The sequence below is a fragment of the Brienomyrus brachyistius genome, chromosome 15 (genome assembly GCF_023856365.1).
Source record: "Brienomyrus brachyistius isolate T26 chromosome 15, BBRACH_0.4, whole genome shotgun sequence".
NCBI classification, from domain to species: domain Eukaryota; kingdom Metazoa; phylum Chordata; class Actinopteri; order Osteoglossiformes; family Mormyridae; genus Brienomyrus; species Brienomyrus brachyistius.
This window is the reverse complement of record NC_064547.1, coordinates 16,771,047-16,794,243: the sequence shown is the minus strand read 5'-3', so window position 1 is coordinate 16,794,243 and position 23,197 is coordinate 16,771,047. Positions and strand designations below refer to the sequence as shown.

At 43.5% G+C, this 23,197-nt stretch overlaps 1 protein-coding gene across 4 annotated transcripts in view; it reads right to left on the bottom strand.

The window, feature by feature from the left end:
- The window catches only part of nos1apa (nitric oxide synthase 1 (neuronal) adaptor protein a), a 65,894-nt gene extending 43,109 nt beyond the window's left edge, over positions 1–22,785 (bottom strand). For 3 of the 4 annotated variants that reach the window (XM_048976557.1, XM_048976558.1, XM_048976560.1), the window contains exons 1-3: positions 22,254–22,785; positions 21,845–21,916; positions 491–583 (exon numbers count right to left, since the gene is read on the bottom strand). In XM_048976557.1, the coding sequence (XP_048832514.1) occupies positions 491–583; positions 21,845–21,916; positions 22,254–22,358 (270 nt within the window). In that variant the 5' untranslated portion in view covers positions 22,359–22,785. The remainder of the gene's footprint in view (positions 1–490; positions 584–21,844; positions 21,917–22,253) is intronic. The other variant, XM_048976559.1, reaches the window with a different exon arrangement.
- Between the last annotated feature and the right edge of the window lie 412 nt (positions 22,786–23,197).

The window sequence follows — 23,197 nt, the reverse complement described above, 5'->3', positions numbered from 1 at the left end:
ATCACCAAAAGATAATAAATGACAATGACCCTGCACAAAAAAAACCCCAAAATATTTTATATAACATTGAAAGTGCCACACACTCTCCCTACGCCCCTGTGATGATTTGGTGTGATTACAGACATAATGGACCAATTTGCAGGCATTGCAATAGCTTGGAATTCAAGGAAACATGCCATCACTCTCTGCTTTCTGCTAGTAATTTAAGGTGATTCTCCTCCGTCCAGCAAACAAACATTCAATCTGCCTTAATACAGGATGAAGCTTTTTCCCCAGGCAAACGACTGCCAACTGCAATCATCTCAAATGGTGCCAGGCTTCTCCAACCTAGACCCTGAAAAATGGAAAATTCCAAAGCAAGCTGGGCCACAACACCCGGTACACAAGTGTGGTGGGCGTGGCCTAATCAATCAGCGACGTGACAATGGCCCACCTACCCTAACCCCAACCAACCAGTGATCCAGAAGAAGGCATGAAAGTGGCCATCTACCTTCTTCTTCTTTCTCAGGACCACCTTGACGCCGTCCACCGATACGATGATGTTGACCTTCTTCTTCCTGATGTTCTTCACTTTGAACTCGTACTGAAAAGAAGAGGAAACCTGATTGACGGGATGACGACAGATAGTTAAAAAAAAATAATTAATCAATGGCGCGAGAATATGAAGAGTCACTGAATGGCATTTAACAAGTGGGTTCTGATTTATAAAAACCACTCTCAGTGGGTCCTGACCGACGAAATCCTTTAGTTTTTATGCTTTTAATGAGGACCAACTTCGAGTCATTATAGATGATGAAACAGATTCAGTCTCCCCAAAAATAGTACATGAATCATTTCAATCGGACACGTTCAGAGCAAGTATTCTCATTTCCAGTAGGACGTTTCAAAACTAGAAAAAAATATTACTTGCACAGAGGTTGGACTGTTTTGCATGTTTCATGCTGAGACGTGCAGTAACATATTCCATACGACACACAATACATATGGCAGATATAACATGTTTAGTTAGTATGTTTTTGTACCAAGGAGATAAATGACTGAGGAAAGCTTGGGGTCAGAGCGAGGAGGGTCAGCAAGTGTCCCTGGGGTTAAGGGCCTCGCTCGAGAACCCAAAGGTGGCCACAGGATTATATAAAATATTCTAATCAGCAAATGAGTAACACTAGCATTACCAAGAAGCACAACAGTGCTGTAAACCTGGAAGATGGGCTCAACTATGACTGAACCCAACATTCTTATGGGCGACCGGTGGTCATCAGGCCACAAGAAAGTCAATAAAGAGTTCAGGATGGGTTAGGAGAGAAGATCGACAGCCAGACTCAGTGAGGATATTGGGGGTTTATCTGAAGCAATTGGTACCTGGTAGAATAAAACATATCATCAAAAATCTGGCAGAAACCCTGAATAATGGCCGGTCGAGATACAGCAGCAGCGTGACACGGCCATATCAACACGACATATTGTCGGCCAAAATTAGTCATTTTGGATTAACTGGTAACGCATGGCAGCGTGGAAGGCACCTTAAAAGGCAGAGATCAGGAGACTCCCTGCTGTGAGCGGACAGGCTACTGTAGGAAAGACTCACATCCCAAGTAAACAACAATGCACTAGAGAGACAATGCGAGGGTTGGGGGGGGGGGGGGGGGGGGGAGTTCAGCAAAAACAAAAGCCTGTTCTCTAATGAAGTAACAAGGACAGGGTGGATCTGCTCGCTCATTACCTCATGGTTTGCCGTCCTTTATCCCGTAGCACTCCAGTGCTACACCAACCATGGTCAAACACAAATTCTGTCCATACATCAGTCACATCAAGCAAGCGGATCAGAACCATGACCCACACAAAAAGTTTTAATAATTAAATAGTGGATATTGAATTATTTATCCGATGACATTTGTCCCGCTGAGGTAAACACTGAGCTTCAGACGGCACACAGCTGAAGTTAGCGGGACCGGTCTGCTCTTCTTCCCTCACTCCCACAATCGGCCGTAATGAGCTGCTGTTTGCTTTGGTCCTAATTGGGTTCATCTGGCCACCTGCAATCCGTGCTGCTCCGTCACAGTAAGGGTTCCGGCAGCTCCCAGAGCTCAGTGAGATCTAAGGAGTTTGCCTGCTGATATGACCCAGACTGACTGCTAATCCTTCGCAAGAGCCAAGCTGGAGATTCATTCTTCATTCTTATCTGCTCGCCAACCAGCTTCACAGACACAGGTCACTGCCACCAAAACGTACTTTGAAGACACTGACTTTTACCCGCTATCCCCTTAGCCTGTTCATGCAGAGATGCCTGAACTTTCATTTTCGCATCATGGGAAGAAAGAGCAACAAATATGAGAAAGAACTGTGAAGTGCAAGTTTCACATTGTCCATCCATCCATCCAGGACAGGTGTGTCCGGTACACCTCGCTAATATCAGGGTTGGACTCATTTTTAACTCAAGCGTGGCTTAAAAGGCGTGTGTTCAGAGAAGCAATTATGATGGTTTTTTTTTTTTTTTTTTTTTTTTTTTTTTACACTTGAGGCTTTCATGAGTCTGGCTGCTCTTCTCTTGTTACCAAGGTGTTTTCAGTCATAGAGCTGAAAGGACTCTTTTTGCTTATTGTGACATTATCTAGACACTGTAGTGCATGAAAATCCCGGGGAAGTGGCTGTTTCTGAGACAGTAAAGCCGCGGAACCACAGTGTCCGGCACCAAGAGTCACACCACACCCAGAATCTCACAGATCACACATCTCTACATACATACAGCTTCAATCCGGTCAGCAGTGCGTCGAGTGAGAGTTCGTGCCTCATCCCATACACCTTATTATATTTTAGAATAAGAACTCACAATGCACCACTTCTATTAGGAACATCCAGCTAGTATCAGGTAAGACCTCAGTGTCCTTGCAGTCCTTTAAGAGTAGCTGCATGTTCAAAGTGGCCATTCTGTATGCCGCTTGCTGCTGGGCTGTTGTTGCGCATGTGGCCTTTGACCTTGGCGCGTGCATTTTAGCCGTTATAATGCTGAGGCACACAGTAAATGACCCTCATAGCCCTGTCTGCGTGTTGAACGTATTCGTGCGCAGCCACATGACTGGCCGACCGTAGGAGCAGGGCCGTTTTTAAACAGGCAGGTGCGGCTAATGAGCTGGCCAATCAGGGAATACCCAGCGCGTCACAATAGGGTCAAAGCGAAAGGAAGTCGGAAACAAGTGATCAGCAAATTACAGTGAACGGCCAGGGAACCCTGTTACACCCTGGATCATAACAATGTACCAAGAGTGTCACGGAACGGAAAGCCTGCTATGCACACCCCGGCACGAGCCCGGCGATAAAGGGAAAACGCTCCCCTCCGAAAAAATTCCCATTAAGAGCAGAAAATCATCAACCTCATCTTGAGAAAACTTTTGATTTTGCTGAACGGGTCTAAATTACGGGCAAGATAATAGTGGCTACATTTTTATAAAAAGTACGTTGATGACGAACATGATTTTGAAAAAGGGCAAAGAAATGTTCAGCTTCCAGATAAACACTTGATAATCTACAAAGGGCTCTTTTGTTACTCGGGGCTTAATAGAAAAATTAAGCTCTGAAACTGTCTCATCGTTGCCTTAGTTTTGTACGAAATGCTACACATCACAACCCATTAAGTTACACATACTGTTACTGATTTACGTTAAGTATAAAGACAAACATATTTTTAAGAAAAAAATAAGATTAAACATCCACTGGGAAATTACTTGCATTCCACAGAACCACTGAAAAGTGAAAACCATTCATTACAGACTATTGGCGTTTGTTCATCTTGAAAGGGAACTGCTTGTTAAAAAATGCATGAAGAATGTTAGAAAGATTACACTGCCCTAAATCATCAAAAGAAAATAAGAGGATGGAGAGCTAAAATGCTAGACTTCACCGAGGACCCCAAGAAACTTAACCTTACATGCACAGACTGACCTAAAACGATCCAAACACAGGCTGCAGAAATCAAGGAATCCATTCACCGTGAACAGGAGCAAGTTTGTCATTTCGGAGGCTACATTCAAAAAGTCACTCTGGGACCCTACGTGTAGTGACTGTTTGTGGCCAACAGGGGGCCAAACCATGAGGGTACACGGTACATGATGTACACGGCAACTAAAAGCCAGGGGGCTGTTTGAAAGAGGTCATGCATAATCACAACATACAATGTTATGGCTAATATTATGAGGTGATTAACAGTGTCATTTCCAGGTCACTATCACAGAACATAGGTCAGCTATAAAACATTAAAATCTCCCATTTACCAATAAACCAATGGAGATCAACTTAGCAACCCTTACAACCTTACCACCTCCGTTCTACACACGAGAACTTCAAACCAGACGGATTACAGCCGCAGAAATGACTGTGATGTTGCTCCCTGACTGTGATGATTCCTTTGTGGAGAGAAAGATTTTTAATGACTACAGGAGCATTGTGGTTTCACACACATCATCATAGCAACATGGCTGTTTCTGGGTCACACAGCTGCTATAGACAAGAACTCGCAGTAAAATGTTTACCCAGTTTTGCTCCCAGGAGAATTTAACGCTGGAAATCGGGCAAAAGTAAATGCTTGTGATAAAGGAAAACCTACATATATAAACCATTCCGGGTGGTAATATTAATCTCACAGTGACTGTAAAGGTTGTGCGTCGCGTGAAGCGCAGCTCAAGGTGTTAGCAGAAGAAGCACCAATGTCTGTGGTCCTCACAAAGGTCCTCACTTTCCTGACGAGAAGAAAAGGAAAAAAACCACACAGTTGTCAGCACGAATTTCAGGAGAGGAAGGAGCTCGATCTGACAGCCCGTCTGAAATAATTTACCCTGAGGAGGTCTGCCAAGAAAAAGCACGCAGGTGTATTCATCATCAAATAATGTGCAGATTACTCACTAAAGGATATTAGCGGGATTAAATGTATATATGGAGGGGAAGTAAAGAATATTTATTGGACAGAGCTCATATTTAGAGAAATAAGGCATTATTTATCGTGACAGGGGTGAGTTCTTCATCTAGATCTCCAGTTAGCTCAGCTGCTGAGCCAAGATGGCAGCATAACCATGAACAAACAATTACGATGGATACAGGAAAACCCCAACAGAACACACGTTAAAGGTTCGGTTCTGGTTGCGTGTCTTGGGCTGGCTGTACCAAACACGCTGTACATCGCGGTACCACGTGTTTGCAGCTTTCCGACCGACTGCATGGTGAAGCTGCAGTGGCATCTGTACATTTTGCTTTAAGATCAGACTGTTATACTCAATGCTTTACAGATCAACTGCAGAGCTCAATACACAGTCAACTGCGACACACAGGGCAGGAAAAAAACAGGCAAATTACTCCATGCCGAAAGTTGTAGAAGGAGTCCAAAGAAAATTATCCGAATCAAAAATAGGGTATTTCTTCCCTACAGTGACAATTTCACCAGAAGGGCTTTTAGTGGTTTAAATGATTATTCTAATACATCTGGTGTCCATGGATACTGATCAAACTATAGAATGTTTCCATAGCGACCGAGGAGTATTTCCCAGAATTCACCCAACCCATTTATTTAAACCGAACAAATCATCAGCTGACAACTTCCCCAAACTAATTCTGAAATGAAACTTTGTTTTAGCACAGCAATATAAAGCTACGTCAAAGCTAATAAACATTATGGAGGAAGCTACTTAAATACTATTCTAAACTCTATGTAGTATCACAGCACTGTGCAAGACGCGATCTACGTGAAAACCTTCTTTGAGCGCAGCTTCAAAAGTTCATTGTCTCTGATCTCTCTGACCTTTAATAACCAAGTGGAATTAACACATTCTTATAACCCGAACCTGACTCGCTGGGTCGGTGAACAAAGGATGCAATATAACATCCAAACAGATAATATCCGAGGTACTAAAAGGCTATTATGCCTGATTTACCTACGAGTTACCAGTCTAATCTACGGCTCACATTCCAAAGCATCGCAAACAAAATGTAACTCCAGGCCACCGATCAATATACAGGATGACCAGATGCATTTCTCCAGAGTACAGGAAGTCCAAGCTATTTTGGAGGGAGAGGAGAGAAGGGCAAGTAAAATACGACCTTACTGGCTAAAGTACCAGCGGAGCGGGGACCTTTAATAAAATCTCAGTGCCCTCTCATGGGGACCCGTGGGAGATCAAGCACTTTATCAGTTTTATGCTTGACGTTCGAGTGTGGCAGGCGAAATGCCATCCCGTGGGGAGGGGGAATTGAAGAGTGTCCCTTAGGAGCCGCGGCAGGACAATGGAGGAGGAGGAGGTGGAGGAGGGAGTAGGACTACAGGGGCCAGAGCCTTCTCCAAACCTCATTTCATTGCAATTCAAAGCCTCCTTGGGCACCTCCCGACAGAGTTACGGTGTCTTCTGACAGGTGTGGAGGCATTCAGCAGATCATAAAGATCTGGGCTGGGGGCGGTTATGGGCAGAGGACGCTGCAGCATTTTAATCTAACACCACGAGTCCATTATTGATTCCCATAATTGCGGCTGATGACACAAAAGCAGTTCTGTCTCTGACACCTTCTATTCATGATAACCTGCGAATCGCGCAAAGTAATTTCCGAGCCCCAAAAGATGGAGAGGCACACGCTACATAAACGGGCATATTATACAGGCTTTTAGCTTTTGTTCTGCTGCCGGGAACAGCTATCCAAAATTACAATGCAACATTAAAATATCAACTAAATCAGGTTAACTGCTTTGTGACCAAAGTCATGTAGGTTCAATATGCATAGTGGTGTATGCAGGGGGGGGCCACAGGAGCACTGGTCCCAGTTGGAAGCTGACTGGCCCAAAGAGTCCCCCCCGCCCGTCACTCAAATTTCTTCTGATACCTCCCCCACCACCTTAAAAAAAGTTCTAGATTTACTCCTGTATGCAGAGATAATGTACCAATAAACTTTTGAAGTTGTAGAAAATTAATAACTTTAGTGAAACTTAGATGCTGGGCAAAATTATTAGGTGACTAAGCCTGCAAAGTTATGAATACGCTGGCAGAGCTAATGAAGAGTAACCAAGGAGAATTAGCCTGCCAGGCTACGTGTGGCTTCCCATGCACTCAGCCTCGTACCCTGGCAAAGCACTGGACGATGGATGGGTGGACAGACAGAAAATGATTCATATTGTTTCCCTCAATTTACTGCGGTGGGAAACAGCTCTTTGGGTCGACCTCTGTAAGAAGCTGAAGCTTTAATTCCATAAAGGAACTCCACAAAACATCTGGCTTCCGTTTACCCTACCACAGCACCAAAGTATTATGGGAAAAGAAGAATTAGAAAGTACAACTGCACTAGGAACACACACTTCCAACTGAAACTGCAGAGAAACCCATCCATCCGTCACCATTTATCTACTGTGGGTTTGAGACACACTTGGAGTACACACACACACACACACACACACACACACACACACACACACACACACACACACACACACACACACACAAACAAACAAACAAACAAACAAACATAAACACACACCACCACCAATTTAGAGACAACAATTCACCTAAATGGTGTGTCCTTGGAATCAATCCCAGAACCCCCCGGTGTCCAGCCACACTGCTACCCCATGAGCCAGCAAACCATCCTCCCAGCAGCATCGTTTGGAAACCTCAGCATTTGAAATTTCGCCCTCTACAGACTTTATATTGTACTATAAATCAGGTTTGTGTCCCTCTTTCGTCAGTTATGACAGGCAACGACCTGAGAAGGAACAGAGGCCACATAAAAAAAGATGACAAAAATGCACAGCTAAACCAATCACTAAATAAACTAACATTATTCTAGGTAATTTACATGTGCTTTCTAAGGCTATTGTTTCAGAAAGATTCTGAGAATTCTTATAAACTACAGATTTTCTATGCTCATTAAATAAAAATCGTAGATCCCATCTATCCTGCGATACCAGTATCAGTCTCGCCAATTAAGTAAGTGCAACATCTTGTGATTAAAAGTGAATTCTCAGTGGCAAGAAAGATAGAAATTATAACTTCTACAGCATGTCTGATAACACTGGAGAGCAAACAGCAGAAATGGTGCAGACTGAAACACTTCCACTCAAAAAGAATTTTTTCTCCCCTTGAGCACTGACATAAGTACTGGGTTATGTGGAGACCAGTCCGATAAACAGGTCCATGTTGGTAACATTCAGCAGGGACTGAATTTCGAATGTAAACAAGAACAAGTCGCACTTTGTGGAAGGAACAGATATGGAGGAAGCACATGATTTTTATCCCTCTGCATAATATCAACTTACTCAATAATATACTGGCGGCAGAAAAATACAGCTGAAAACCAGCATATGAAGAGAATAATCACACCTTGCTCAGCTGAATATTTAATGAAGTTAGCCTAGAAAATTACAAATCATCAACAGCTCCTACACTCGTTTGAATTATTGTTATAGCAAAAGTTTGCAACATGAGACTAAACTGCCAGAGTGCAAATTAGCAGGCACAGCTCTGACAGCCAGGGAGCCTATGTTCCATTTAACCCGGAGTTACCCAGGGTTGAACCAACCCCGCTAACACTCGAGTGCTAATGCACGCGCACTAAACGCACAGGCGCTAAACAGATCCACAGCTGCTAACGCAAAAGCTGCTAACTTGGGTTGCCATCATCGCTTATAATGCGGGACTTTCCTGTATTACATGGGAAGCTTTTTAAAGTTTGCAACACAACATTAAACTGCTCTATCAGCAGGTGCAGGTGTGGCAGCAGGGAGGGAGGTTGCAGCTGCTAGCGCACGCCTGCTAGCGCGCGGCCGATAGCGCCTGTGCATTATCACTTCGCAGCCAACAATGCCTCCGTGTTCCCTCCAATGTCATGGCAGGTCGATACGTCTCTCTTCACTAATAAAGCCCCCCTCCCCGCCACACACTGCCTCTATTGTGTGCTCAGGGCGTTAACAATGGGTGATACATTGTCTGTGTACCTTATCGGCCTGCAACTGGGGTGCCGCCCAGCTGCGGAAAGTGTGATATTCCATTGGGTCGGGCCGGGATGAAGGAGACTCTACAAAGAAGGTGTGGAGGCCAAATGTGCCCCAAAAGGTCAGCCTGAACATTAACTACAGCGAACGGGGAGGGCCTTCTGTGCTCTAACCAGGCTCCAGGAAAACAGTCCACAGCTCACTCAGTGATTCCAGGGTACAGTCCGCTTCACCATCACCGCACAGGCAGACGGGGGGGACGACATCGCGTTACCGTCATGAGAAAGCTGCAGTAGAACTCAGAATTACTATATTCCATTTATATAGCACCAAGCTGTAGGGTTCGGAACAAACTAAGGAAGTCAATTTCGAAAAAAAAGAATGATACTGGCATGTTTGTTTTGTGTGCGGTTTTTCCCGATTGTACATTTTCATACAGGAAGTCCTTCTCATACGAAGACATGAAAATACCACTTCAGGAAAGCAACCAATTCCTATTAAAGGAATGCAATTAAGAATGTATACGGCAGATTGACTACCATTTCTTTCCAGAATAGAAATATTCTTCGTAAAACAGTAAATTGCCAGAGAGGGATTTCAGCCTGCAGGCGGGGGTAAGCCGTTCGACATGACACACACTCCTATCTGCTCGCAGGCCAGGCCTCCAGCATGACTGGGGGAGAAAGAGCGAACGCAAGACGTAACTAGACAGAGAGAGGCATCTCCAGTGCCGAACCAGGGCTGGAAGGGTGCAGTGCAGAGACAGAAATGCAGTGGAATGTCACACCTCTCCCTGCACTCTGATCTTACCCTGTGTCAGTGGCTGTAGCCATTTCTCCGCATATATATTTTACACTTTCCGGACCGTCAGTTGCATAGATCCTGACTGAAAAGCACTCAAAAATTTTAAAGGGGAAAAAAAGGCCAGGACTTAACATAAAATGACTAATATAAAACCTGCACTAAAAAATGACAATATTATTCATACTTCGATTCATATTCGTGTTGGATTATTCATACTTATATCAGTAGAGGATCCTGGCGTGGGCATTATGGGCAATTATCCAGGGTGGCATCTTTTTGGCAAACCACAGGCACCAATCATGTTTAGTAGCTGGAGTCTAGCAACAATTACCTTACTTTTCAGTCATAACTTGTGTAGGAAGTATAGTAAAGCTGCCAAGACAGCAGGCAGAAGGTGAAACATCTTAACATTCTGGAGATATTTTTACTTCACAAGGAGAGAGAAAATGCCAAATGAAGAATCTGACATATAAATAATCCCATTATCTCAAATATGGTGTCCAGGCACAAGAAAAAAAAAAAGATATATTTGTACAACTACAGTAAACACACACACCTCTGTTTATGCTGCAGTACAAGCCAGCCTGCGGTCTTCAGCTAGGATCACTTAAGGATTCTGCATGGATGGTGATTTGCCAGGGGCAATAAAATGGGCTGTCAACTGGAGATAATCTGGACTTACACTGTTTACAAATAAATTGTGTTAAAAAGGAAGGTGGCCAGGGCAATGCATTACAGTGACCTTTTTCACAAAATAAACACAGCACCAGAGTGCCAAAGCTGGCTTTAATTAAAACTAAAGATAAACATCTAATAGGGGAACAAACCGGATATAATCGAGAGAAACCTCTGCTTTTCAAATGAGATAACCTGGTCGATGTTGTTTTTAAAAGTGATTCTGGTGTTTTAATGCAGCACTTGATAAAGACGCAGAACCGGTCGCATCAGTTGGACTGGATTGTTGCCTGGGTTTGAATTCGGTCGAAGTGCTTCATAGCACAAGAACTGACGGGCATCACACTGGACAGCTTATGAAAATGACTCAGGGGACAGCAGGCAGAATATAGTCTAAGAAGTAGCACTTGTCTGGAAAAGGATGCTTGGTGATGTTCTGGGATTAAGTACCGTGAAGGACAGAAGTCTGGTGGTCAAGGTCATGATTTGCGCATGTCTGGGGGTTAAGCTCATCTGTTTGGTAAAAGGCAAGTTCATTTACATAAGTGGCACTAAAATTATCACTAAGTCGTTATTAATACTAAAACGACTTAAATGCTATTATTAATAAAAGCGGAAAAACAGCATGAAAACAACTATTAAACAGATCAGGTCTCGGCCATGTAAGATGTCCGATACTTAATTTACTTAATTAGTTTTCGGCGGTCTGGAAAAAGATAGCTTGTGTTTCTTGTTAAACCTGCTTGTACTGTACAATCAATAGCAGGACAGTTCTTTCCCATTCAGGCTAAACGCTCACGCTGCCACTCAGTAGTGTGAGCGAAGTGACTTAATTCTGCCTTCTGTTACATCATGCGCATATCCGGAGCGCAAGAACATCAGGCAAGAGTGTATTTTACTGTATGCTTTCAACAACTAGTAGCGCAGTGATTTGCAATTTTTGTAAAAACATTTAGTGGAAACTGAACAAAGCGCACGCGATTGTGCGAGACAACGCGAGTAACACGAAAGAAGCAATAGATGATTTGCAAGTGGACGGCCTGGACTGTTCTGAACATTCGCTATGGCTTGTGACACAGGAGGGGCTGCTATTGCAATGTATGTGTAAGTGGTGATGCTGTTGCCAGCAGGAGGAAAACATTTTAAGCATTCGCCACTCGCGTGTCCTCGCTTGGAAGGTATTCAAAGCAAACTGCAAATGCCGGAAAAATGCTTAAAACAAGATGCACAAGCGAGGTGGAACAGCGCGTTATGTACATTTCTAGTAGCCTAAAGAATTTGACATTAATATTTTTCATAAAAAAAAAAAATGTAAGTAAACAGAACTCTTGTATCGGCATTTGTATACTGGAATCGGACTGGAACCGAAAAAATGTGGATCGGCCCATCCTTATTACTAGTTTAAAAAAATACTAATAATATATGAAGTATATTATGTGTATCACTCAGTGTAACATGCAGGAGAATGGGCTGCGCTGCCAGCCATATACTGACCCACTGTTTCATATCTAACTTGTAATACAGTATGCATACAGTTGTCATGGACAACTCCAATATTGAGATACGCCCAAATTGACTTGTGGCCACTGGTCCTGGTCCCAAATACGTACACAAGTTGACGCATAGCTGTATTGGGTATCATTACTTTAACGATGCGCGTCATTACACCAAAGGAATGACAGGGAAACATTGTTCTGTACCAAGAAAAAGACCAGGAGCAGAAGCATCTGCAGGATTCAAAAGAGGAGATCCAGCTTCATGGAGGATGTCGTGGTCTGCTTGCTGTGCTTAGAGCACTTCCTAGAAGGACCTCGAGGATTTGGCGTTAGCGCAGAGCAGGAAAGCGATACTGTGTGGCAGACCGGCCTCCACAATGAGCTAAATATATGGATGTGCGAATGCCTGGCAACTGACCGAGAAAAAGGCTCACAAAAGGGGGGAAAATCTCCACCGGCGACTAAAGCTAACGCCAGGTTACTATTCTTAGCGATAATCTATGACCTAATTCCGTGTTTTTCACAAAGGCCATCTTCAAGGATGATAAAATGCAAACTGAAGAATTAAAATGCAGATGACCTAGGTAGGAGAGGGACGTACTTTTGGTAACGGACACGTTCTAAGACTGACCCACGGATTAGCTACCAATTTACAGAAGGTACCCGGACATACTTTTCAAATGTCTATTATTTCGATAGTACATCTTGTCTCTGAATGACGCAAATTACATTGGAACACCTTGTAAAATGTCAAAAATAAAATGACTAAAATTAGGCTGCAAAAAATGATGAGCTAATAATATTGGACGTGCTTTGTGTAGCTCAGTGCCTCATAACAGTGTCTGCGATCGGACAGTCACCAGTTTAAATCCCGTGGTTGATGTTGGGCCTTCAAGCAAGGTCCCTAACCCCCAGCCGCTCTAGGAACTGACTGACCCCCCTTTCTTACCCGTACGTGTGCTAAATATCTAAAAATGGAAAGTTATGCACTCCTGAATTTTCAGTGTCTATGGTTTTAAAGTTAATCTTACAAAATGTCCCATTTTACAGTAGTATCGACCACCATACCTAGTCAATATTAGTAAATAAAGACCAATTTCTTTAACCATTGGCTTGTTAAAATCATCTTTAGCTTTTCATCCTTTGAAGCACTATCTGAAAAGGCTTCTCCCCGCTCAGCTTAGCTATTCATATGGAGAAAGCAATAAAACGCACCCAAGGAGAAGATAAATGGAACAAAACTGCAGGAATCAACTAAATAGTGTGGAGAAACTGATTTTACCCCCAACTTTGACACACGAGACCTATACAATACTTAGAGATAAACATGTGCGTTTCTGGGTTTACTTTTCAAAATGTATTTATTTATTTATTCCTTCTGTCAGATAAAATTACAAGTTCTCCCCTGGAGCACTGAGCAAGGCCCCCAAACCCAAGCAACCAGAGGGATCTTCCTCATTCTGCTCTCAGATCCTCCCCTTTGGGCAAAATGTCTGCTAAACAAATAAATATACATTTTGAAAACTAATACGACAGATTTCTTGATCCCTGAATGACATTCACACCCCGGTTATTCTGTTTAAATTCTAAAGCAAAGGGTCTCAAACTACCAACCTAGGGACCAGATCCAGCCAGGAGACACTTTTATACGGCTAGTTACACGTTTTTAATTCATTATTAAAACTGACCTGCAGATCGACCATTTCTTTTCCACAGAGAACATTCAGCGGATTACAGACACAACATCGTTTCTTATTCCCGTTCATTTCTCTGTTGGCTCAAAAACAGCTCAAGTAGCTTCCTTGGGAGAAGGCATCCCCCCCCCCCCCACCCAGGCTATTTACGTTTGAGACCACAGATCTAAAGGCAGCAGGTACGAGTAGCAAGAGGAGCCCCCCCCCCCACCCTTCACAGATAGATTTGGAGTAAAGAGCTGGAGTTAAGGTTCCCCTGTCGAGGAAGAAATAAGGGAAGATGCTCTGAACACAACTGCCATCTGCGCAAACATCTGCCCTACAATGTAGAATTCCAGAAATAACTGTAGGGCAGCCCTAGGTTAGGCGGGGAAGATTAAGACACGCAGTGTGTTGATTTAAGCGCCAGTCCTTAATCACACAACTGCTAGAGCACCAAATAAGAAAACGAGGCATGAGAGGTGAAATGCGAATCATTAGACTGCTTGAGAGAGAGAAAACACACACATACACACCCTAGAATACATTTAAATTTAGCTTTCCTTCCTGGTCTACTACCTCACACATGTTGGTGCGATGTTGGGACAGGGCATTCCGACATTCCAATGTGTCCGTATTCGCTGGGATTGTGCCATTGTTCTGCATTTCCCTCCCATGGCAGTTGGCACTCTTACTAAAAATATCCATAGCAAGTAAAGGTTTTAATATGGGCGTTTTTTTTCCTCTGAATACAATTAAAAAAATAATAAATACCGAAAAGCCCAGGTCGTCTCCCAGATCCCTAAGCCCTGTGCTTCATAAATTTCAGTATCATCTGCCGAATATTCAATCGCAGCTTCAGAAACTGGACCGAATGCTTTTGGTGCAGAAGAAAAGCACAGTTACCACAATTACGTGGGAGGAGGACTTTCCAGCGAGTGGGAAACATTTATTTGGGTATACTGGTTTGCTTAAGGGGTCTAAATGGGGACCAGGAGGAGATGAACTCTACTCAATACCCAGCACGATCACAAAACTGGATCTACATGTGAAATAAGCAGAACTGAAACCCGTGCGGGGTAGGTTGGGAATACTAGGAACCAAAACAAGAACGTCACGGTCATCGGGACTGTCAAGAGTACTGCGGAGTTCACTGGGGGCGAAGCGGAATGGAAAACGTCACGGCAGAGCGACCCAGAGAGTGCGGGGTAGGTGAGCCTCATTCCAGCCCATAATCACGGTCACCTGATACTCTAGAGGGAGACGGAGGGCCCTCCCCTCCTGTCTCACTGAGCCCATCTGCATACTTGAGCACAAAAGCCCTGTTTGTACATCCTGATGCTGGGCTGATATACGTGACAAGGACATTTTGGAAGTTATTCCCAGACTTAAAAAAAAAATTGAGAGACATTTACGATTACCTGAGCCAGTGCTGGTTAACCCATTGCTTACCAGATGGCTGCCTAGGATGTTGTCTATTGAGGAAGCCCCAATTTAACAACCCAGCGCATTCGCCGTCAGGCTCGTCACGCCATGGATGCCTGCCTAGGCTTCCACCACAGACTCCATCCTACCTCGCCCTTTAGTGGTGAAAGTCCAGAATACCTCTAGCTTCGGTTCCTTTCAACCACAACCTGCATGTGTCTGGCTCTTTAACCCCCTTTATTAATGTCTTTTGAAGGATTTGCATTCTTTAGGCTCACCAATGAACAATATATATATATATATATTTTTTTTTAATATCCCCATTCCGAAAGGATGTAGTGACCTCAAAAACACGGAGAGGCAGGACAATAATGGCTGGATTCTTCAAGGACATCGGAAGCATCACTGACTCACATCGCAGCCGGGAGAAAAACACAAACGCGAACATCGCCGCCTTTGCCCGCAGACAACAGAGGGGTTACCATGACAACAGAGGAAGCCAAATATAATGAAGCCGCGGAGGGTCGATGCATGAAACGCAGAACGTGTCCACCATTGCTGTGCGTCCGGTACAGGCACGACCAGGTGAGGCGCCGATATGAAACGTTCACCTTGACCCGCGTGACAGCAGTATGGAGTCAGGTAGAGCTGCCACATCAATATAACAGCATAGATGTACATGGCAGATCACACATCAAAATATCATCATCCCCGCTTCAGCTCTGAGGGCACTTGGCCGACACGGAAACTGTTTGGTCACTCGGTTTTGAGTATGTAATGAACACACACAGATTTGGATTATAGTGTAAACCTTGACGTGCTTTTTTTTTAAAAATCATTTCAAAATGTTTGCCAGCATTCATATTCATAGACTGCATGGGGAAATGCAGATAAGGGTTTTACAGACATCGGAGACATCAGAGAATGCAAATGAGTCTGTTATTCCGCAATGCAAACTTACTGCACGGCCTCCATCCTTTGCTGGGAAATGAAACCTTAGCTTCAGCCTATCTGTGGGAGTGGGAGGGAAGGTGTCAGCCTTTGGGGGGGGGGGGGGGGGGGGGTTCTGTCCTGGACAGATAGGCTGCACATCCACCCCCTGCAAAATCATCACACTGGAGAAATCAAGCGGATCTAGGTAGACTCGGTCTGACCCGGTGGCTGATTGCATCCGAACAGGACAATTTTATTTACTTTTTTTTTTACAAGGTAAAAAAGAACCAGCTAAGGGGAACAGAGTTTCAAATATCAAACATGAAGTTTGACCATGACAGAAGCAGCTCGGAGTCCCCCTGGGTGTAAGCGCCATGATTACATCGGCGGCTCCGCCAAGCTGCCTTGCCAGGCTTCATCGAAGCTAACCTGAGCTTCCCGAGGACAATTAAAACCTTGGGTAAATAAAAACACACCACCCATCTTACCCTATGAAAAACACAACACAAAAGGAAGAATCACAATATTTTTCTTTGACACAGTGTCTTAAAAACACTAGCTATTATTACTTTAAATAGACATTACAAAATTAAAAAAAAAATCTTCCTTGAAAAAAGGATTCCAAAAGGAAAAGGAGGTCAGAAGATGGATAGATGGATGGATGGATGGATGGATGGATGGATTGGCATTACATAGAGTCTGATAAGCAAGCGATGGAGACATCACGCACTATTAATCTCTGTCTCCTCCACATGGAGAAACTGTTTGTCTACATTTCTGTACCCCCCCCGCCCCTCCCCCCTGATCCATGGGAGATGCGATCGAGGGGGCCTTCATCATTAAGACCCCAGACGGCACGCAACACCAGCCAGACGCTGCTCAATCTGATATGGCGTCCCCAGCTTCCAGACTCTCATTTATTGGTGACACTGATGTCAGCTAATTTTAGCACTACAGGTGTGCCGGGAAGGTGACGGGGATTGTTTTACCGGAACTTGGCGAAGAAGAAGTCAATCCACACAGCCTGTCAGAATTCAACAGCAGCCAAATCCCCGTGCGCGATAAAAGGTATATTTGTACACATTTAAATCCACGTGTTACTGAATTATATCCTCAAACAGTAGCCTTGGGGCGAGTCTTTGCCGTAAGCATAGTTCAGCGTAATGAGACTGAACCGAGATGAAAGGAAACATCTTCTCGATGTCAAGACAGCGCTAACGTGCAAAGAAAACTTCATTACCATTCACTGGAGTCACATGAGAGAGACAGCTGATCAGCCCGTACTGCGTTTACACAGAGAGGCCCGTTTTCCTGAATAATTCTGTTACCAAGCATATTAATGTAGAACTGGCATTCGGTTATTCTGCGGAAGACATCAATGACCTAGCACCTAAACTTAAATATGACAAAATGTGCCAAATCTTATTTGCCCACCAAGCAGAAACATGCTAACCTTATTAAATAATTGCATCCTGGAAGCAGTACATACCACTTAGACTGCGGTCAACAATCTCTCAGATTTTGCTTTCATAATAGTACCAAGGCATTTAGAGTGACAGGCACTGTCCAGACACGTCTTGCGAACAAAACTTTGAGCTCAAAATAAATTAGAATAGGAATCAGGATCATTAAAGCATGGTTGGGGGGGGGGGGAACAAGCTCTCATGGTTCAGGAAGGATGTTCTAAGTATGCAGATGAGTACAAATATTCCTGAACACCCAGGCCCTAAACGCTTGGCAACAGCATGAGAAAAAGACAGTCAGTTATAGCTAACACTGATCACGGTTTAGCCTTACAACTAGCTTAAGAAGGAAGATTTAATCTATAGTTAAAGAAATAGCATCAACGGCAACCAAAAACAAAAGAATACTGTGTTTAAGACAATGTTTGCCATAGATGTGTTAAGGATCATTTTTCTTTAACAAAAACTCTGCTGAAGAACATTCAATAGCAATTTAATTCTCTTTTTACATTCGCACATTGAAATGACTTATGTTACTATTGGCTATCAGCCTTCATTCACACTTTATTGCCCAGAAACAGGCCAGCTGAACATCTTATTTTAGCTGAAAAGTAAAACCTTGCACCGGCAGACAAATGATATCTTAAGTCATAAAGAAATGCAGCAATGAAAAAAAAATTTAATTTATCCCACAGCCTAAAAATGAAAAGAAAAAATTAAATGTAAGGACCTCAGGCGTGATATTTTCAGAGTAATTTAATGTTACCAGAGGGAGAAAAAAAAATCAGAGAGACTTAATTTTGTGTTTAATGCGACTTAATCTGGGGTGGAACTGGGACAGCGTCTCCATTCATCACACAGGAGCACTGATATTTCAGGGGTGAAAAATGGCGGGAAACTAGCTACGATGCGTCACCAACGGTGGGGAAGTGGCTAACCTCTGTAAAGGCGTCTTCACAAAGGGTCATGAAAGGAAGGAAAGGAATCTCCAAGCTGCTGGTTAACGAGTCGATTTACGGATCACGGTTACTATGACGAACGGCATAAGGAAAGCAGGACATGTCCTTGCTACCCTGCCAAAGTCTCAGCCAGAGCAGAGAGGTCACTCCTGGAAAGGCAGACATATTCTTACTTACACTCAAAGGAAGCTCTTTGCAGACAAAAAGGTGGGTAATCTAGCATGTAGGCCGGCTTCCAACGGACATCAGCTAGCCTTGTCCGTGAATGGCTCTGCCATCTTAGAGCGCACAAGAGACAAAGAAACCCAACACGTTCCACAGAAAGACGAAGGCTTTAGCCTGCCAGGGTACAGGGAGTCTATTGTATGCCGCGAAGGGTCTTGTTTTCGCAGAAAGCAGCCACTCAGAAACCAATGATGAAGCAGCCTTGCACACAGACTCGCCAGCGGAACTAGCGGAAGACTTTTTACGGCGAAGGTTTTAACACCTGCCATCGTTTCCCAGTCTGCAATCCATGAAACGCAAAGACGATCACCAGACCCCGTCGACGCATTTCGGAAATGACAGCAAGTTAAACATCAGCCAGGGCAGAGTTTCTCCACAAGTCAACCATAGACGCGGGAACTAGCAAAGGTCACAGGGCTTGATTTACACCCAGTTTAAAAAGGCTTCGACAAGTCAAATATCGGTATCACGCCTGAACATTTAAAGCACATTTTCACCTCCGCCGAGTCTTCGATCCCACGGGCCTGTGCGGAAATAGTATTTACAGAGCGAGTTCTGGAAGGTGAAAAGGGGAGAGCTGAACACACTCAGATGGACAGGAACAGCTATGAATTTCATCAACCAGAACAATTACCAGACTTTCACCTAGAGAATATTAAATATCTGTTGAACATACTTTGCGTTTTGTATATTTGTTCCATGGAACAAATCTTAGGTAAAAAATAACTGGCTGGACTTGCAATAAACAAGTGTGTAAGTAATTGAAAATAGCCAGCAAAAGGAGAGAGCTAGCCTTTGGCACATTAAGATACGTGCCTGATGTTTTCACGTCATCCTTTGAAAGTTTACTCGGAAATCCTGTTATCGGCCTTATCGATCGCTGTCCAAACCGTAACTCGGCAACGAGAGGCCCCTTGACTCTTCATTGTGATACCTCATTTACAGTTTTACCATCAATATTAGTCACTACTAAAGAGGGAGAGCCTGACACACTGGATCTTAAAAACAGACATTGCTACTATGAATGACGCTGGGAAGCATGAAAAGGAAATAGCAGAGAGCCGAAAGGTGGCCACTTACCCTCACCGCTGAGCTCCAGCACCTCAACAAGTAGAGAACTGCACTAACAACACACGGGTCGTGGGTTCGAGTACTAAGGAGCGTCCATTAAGAAAATAAATCCTAACCCTTCTCTCTACTACAAGTCTATTTGGAAAAAAGTGTCAAACAAGTGGCCCCTTTGAAACACTTAAATCACAAGTTTAACTGAAAATCCCATCTGTCAATATTGTGGACCAAGATCTGCAAGTAATACTTGCTTGTTCTACAAATGGTCCGTTAGCGTCATTAATTACAATGCATCCCAAATTTGCTCGATAAAAAACTACTTCCCAAATGCATGGATGGGTAACGGAAGGGTGACGTACGCTGTAGCTATTGATGAAATCAGCGGCGCGATATAATTCGACCTGGATTTGGTTCCTCTTACTGTGACCACAGACATGCGACGTCAGACCAAGAACCGAGGAGCCCAACGGGATGCTTGGGATCCACCTCGTTATCGACGGGGAATTGGGATGCAAATGGTACATCTGCTTCCCAGCGCTGATGTTCGGAAAAGCTCACTTTAAAAACATGACCCATGCTGATCATATATCGCGGTAAAAATCCACGATACAGTCATGAAGAATGACGGGAAGGACGAGCATGGAAGCAGCTGCTGTCCTTATTCTCCCCGTTTTATAGAAAACAGATACGGCAGAAACTTCCCGATGAGATCGCAGGGTCACATATAATCAGCCTGATACGCAGCCCGGCTCATTAATCTATAATGGAGTAATACTTAATCTATTAGGGACACATCAACGCATATGGTATCATTTATATTGTATGATTCTGCAGAGGACTTTTCCAGGGCAGAACTGGTTATGCCTATAAGCTGTTAACGGAGACGTTTTAAGAAACTACTGTTAGCTAACAGGGGCGCTGTAAAGGGGGGGTAAACGATGACGATTCTCGGGGCCCATGACTGAGAGGGGGCCCAGAGAAGCCCCCAATAAATGAGTTGGGGGCCCTGTCAAGATTCTTTTCATGGAGCCCAAAATCCTTAGCAGCGCCCCTGTTAGCTAATAAACCACAATGAATTACCTGTATTCGTTGTTGGGTGCAAAAAAATATGAAAATACATAATTCCCCATCTCAGTAAATAACATTTGTATATGTAAACACAGAAACACATCCAAGACAATATGCTTAATAAATATTATTATGAATAATAATAATCTATCTGCGACTATGGTAACTCTGAAAGTGAACAATGTTTCTTATACTATTAAAACTGTTAAACTTTCCAAGCACCACAAAATTCCTACCACATCAATTCAATTGCTGCACACACACCCACCCACCAGCAGACCTTTCGAAAGTCAGAAAGCTGCGTCACAGCATCCAAAAACAGAACTCTGCCAGTTATGAAAACATCACAAGTATACAGCAGCTGACAGTAATGAAAAATGTCAGTACCTTGCCTTGAAGAAAACGATCACTCAACAGGAATTTGTTACTGATGCCCTTGGCACAACCTTCTCAGATGCCTAAAAATGTGGACATTATCCCCACTACAGCTTTTCTGATGTTAAATTCGCAGAAAAAAATTATTCTGAGCTATTACAGGTGAATTGGAAAGAAAGAAAAGCAGTTTGGCATCAGTAGAAGAGACTCCTCGCCTTCAATTTGCATATTCATAAATAATGTCTGCAATAATTAAAGAGCCCATTATATGATTAAAAAAATCCAACATGTACATTTTATCGGCGAGAACGAAATGCTCACAGGATCCGCCCAGAAACACCATAAATTAATCGTAAAATAGACCATTTCGGCAAGGCCATAAAGGACTTGTGTGACAATGTCTTGCACGGTTCAAAACAGAAGCACGTTGCGCTGTTCCACAAGAAACCTGTCTTAGTAACAACTAGGAGCATCTGAAGCGTCTTCCTGAAAGCCCTGCTGAAATGTTTGACTATTTCATCAACGGTATCCTCAGTTTTATGTGGAAATAAGGTGCACATTTCATGCGTGACACGTTAATTAAGAATTATCCCACTATACAGTATAAATTAGTTCTGTATCCCCTACTACTAAACAAGTTTCCTAAACACTACAAGCAGCTTATGGTATGACCTCCACATTCCCGGCAACTTTGTGGCGTAAATCTGAACAGGGCAGGAAAACTCACCCGTATCCTTCGCATAGCTGCTACTATCTCCACTCTGCTATTCGGTCGCGCCACATCCAGACTACCAATGTACTATAAATATGGGGGGAAAATACCACAATTAATAGCACATTCTCTTACAGTGCATCGGGCGGCTGCGTCTTCCAACACAATCAAAAAAGACTGAAAGATGTTATTTTGCGTCAAGTTACTGTTTCGATACAAAATCAATGGGGATCGCCGTAGTAAAAATAACAGACGCGCGCGTGATGCCTGTTAACTGGCTGTTCATTACCTGGGCTGCAAATTAACGAGAAGCAATAACAAACCAGAGAATAACATTATAATAAAGTCTGTAACGTTTGGCAGTTAGTGCGCGATGATAGAAGCGCGCATCGTGGACTTTGCTCACCTTTCGCTTCTTACTCACCTTTGCTTCGAAATTAATGCCATGCTGGAAGGCTTCCTCGTTGTGCAGAGGAATCCTCAAATCGTGACCGTCATCCACTAAATTATACTTAGTTTTCCCTGGCATGGTCGCTTGGTCGATCAGCCGTTAAAATGTTATTTAGAAGAATCGCAACTAGACTTAAGGGGAGGAAACCGAACGGCACCTTAACTTCAGTGGCACGCTACAATACGATGCCACCCAGTAAGTGCACGGAACTACCATGGAGCAAGTCGGCTAGTGTAACTTAATAGTAAGTACTCATGCAAATGCATCGCTGTAGTTCGATGAGAATTAAAACAAAAATCAGCCTTTGTGTTGTTTCCCAAGGGGAAAACACACAATCGTGTTACGTCCCCGCATCGCTGCCAAATAAAACTATACTCCACGCATATTAAAAAGTAAAAATAACTTAAAAATAAAACGGGACTTAATATCTTCCCTTTGCTTGCCCGTTCCTGCTTCACCGCAGCGCCATGACTGGGGGAGTCATTCTCAGACTTGGACAATTCGAGAGCTGGCGCTGATTGGCTGAACCTGGGAATTCCACCTGTTTTCATTGGAACAGTGTTACATCATAGACTTGTGGGCGGGGATAATGCCTCATTTTCCTCATTCATTGTAACCTTTAAACGAAAGGGCGCCTATTGTGGCATCTAGTGGCGCAACGGGCAGCGATTCAGCAGTAAATCAATGTTTCATTTTTAATTGATAAAAGGATCCCTGGAGTCTCAGCTTGAGACTCACATACATCCCCGAAGGTTTGGTTTATATTACGCATCTAAGGATCTCGCTTCCTCAAATCAAATTGTACTGTTAGGTACTGTACGTTTTTCCTTAAACTTGGACAAACTTGTCTTTTAAAAAACGGGCATGCACATGTAGGGAAACATTGTAATGGTATCCACAGATCTATGGAAAATGAT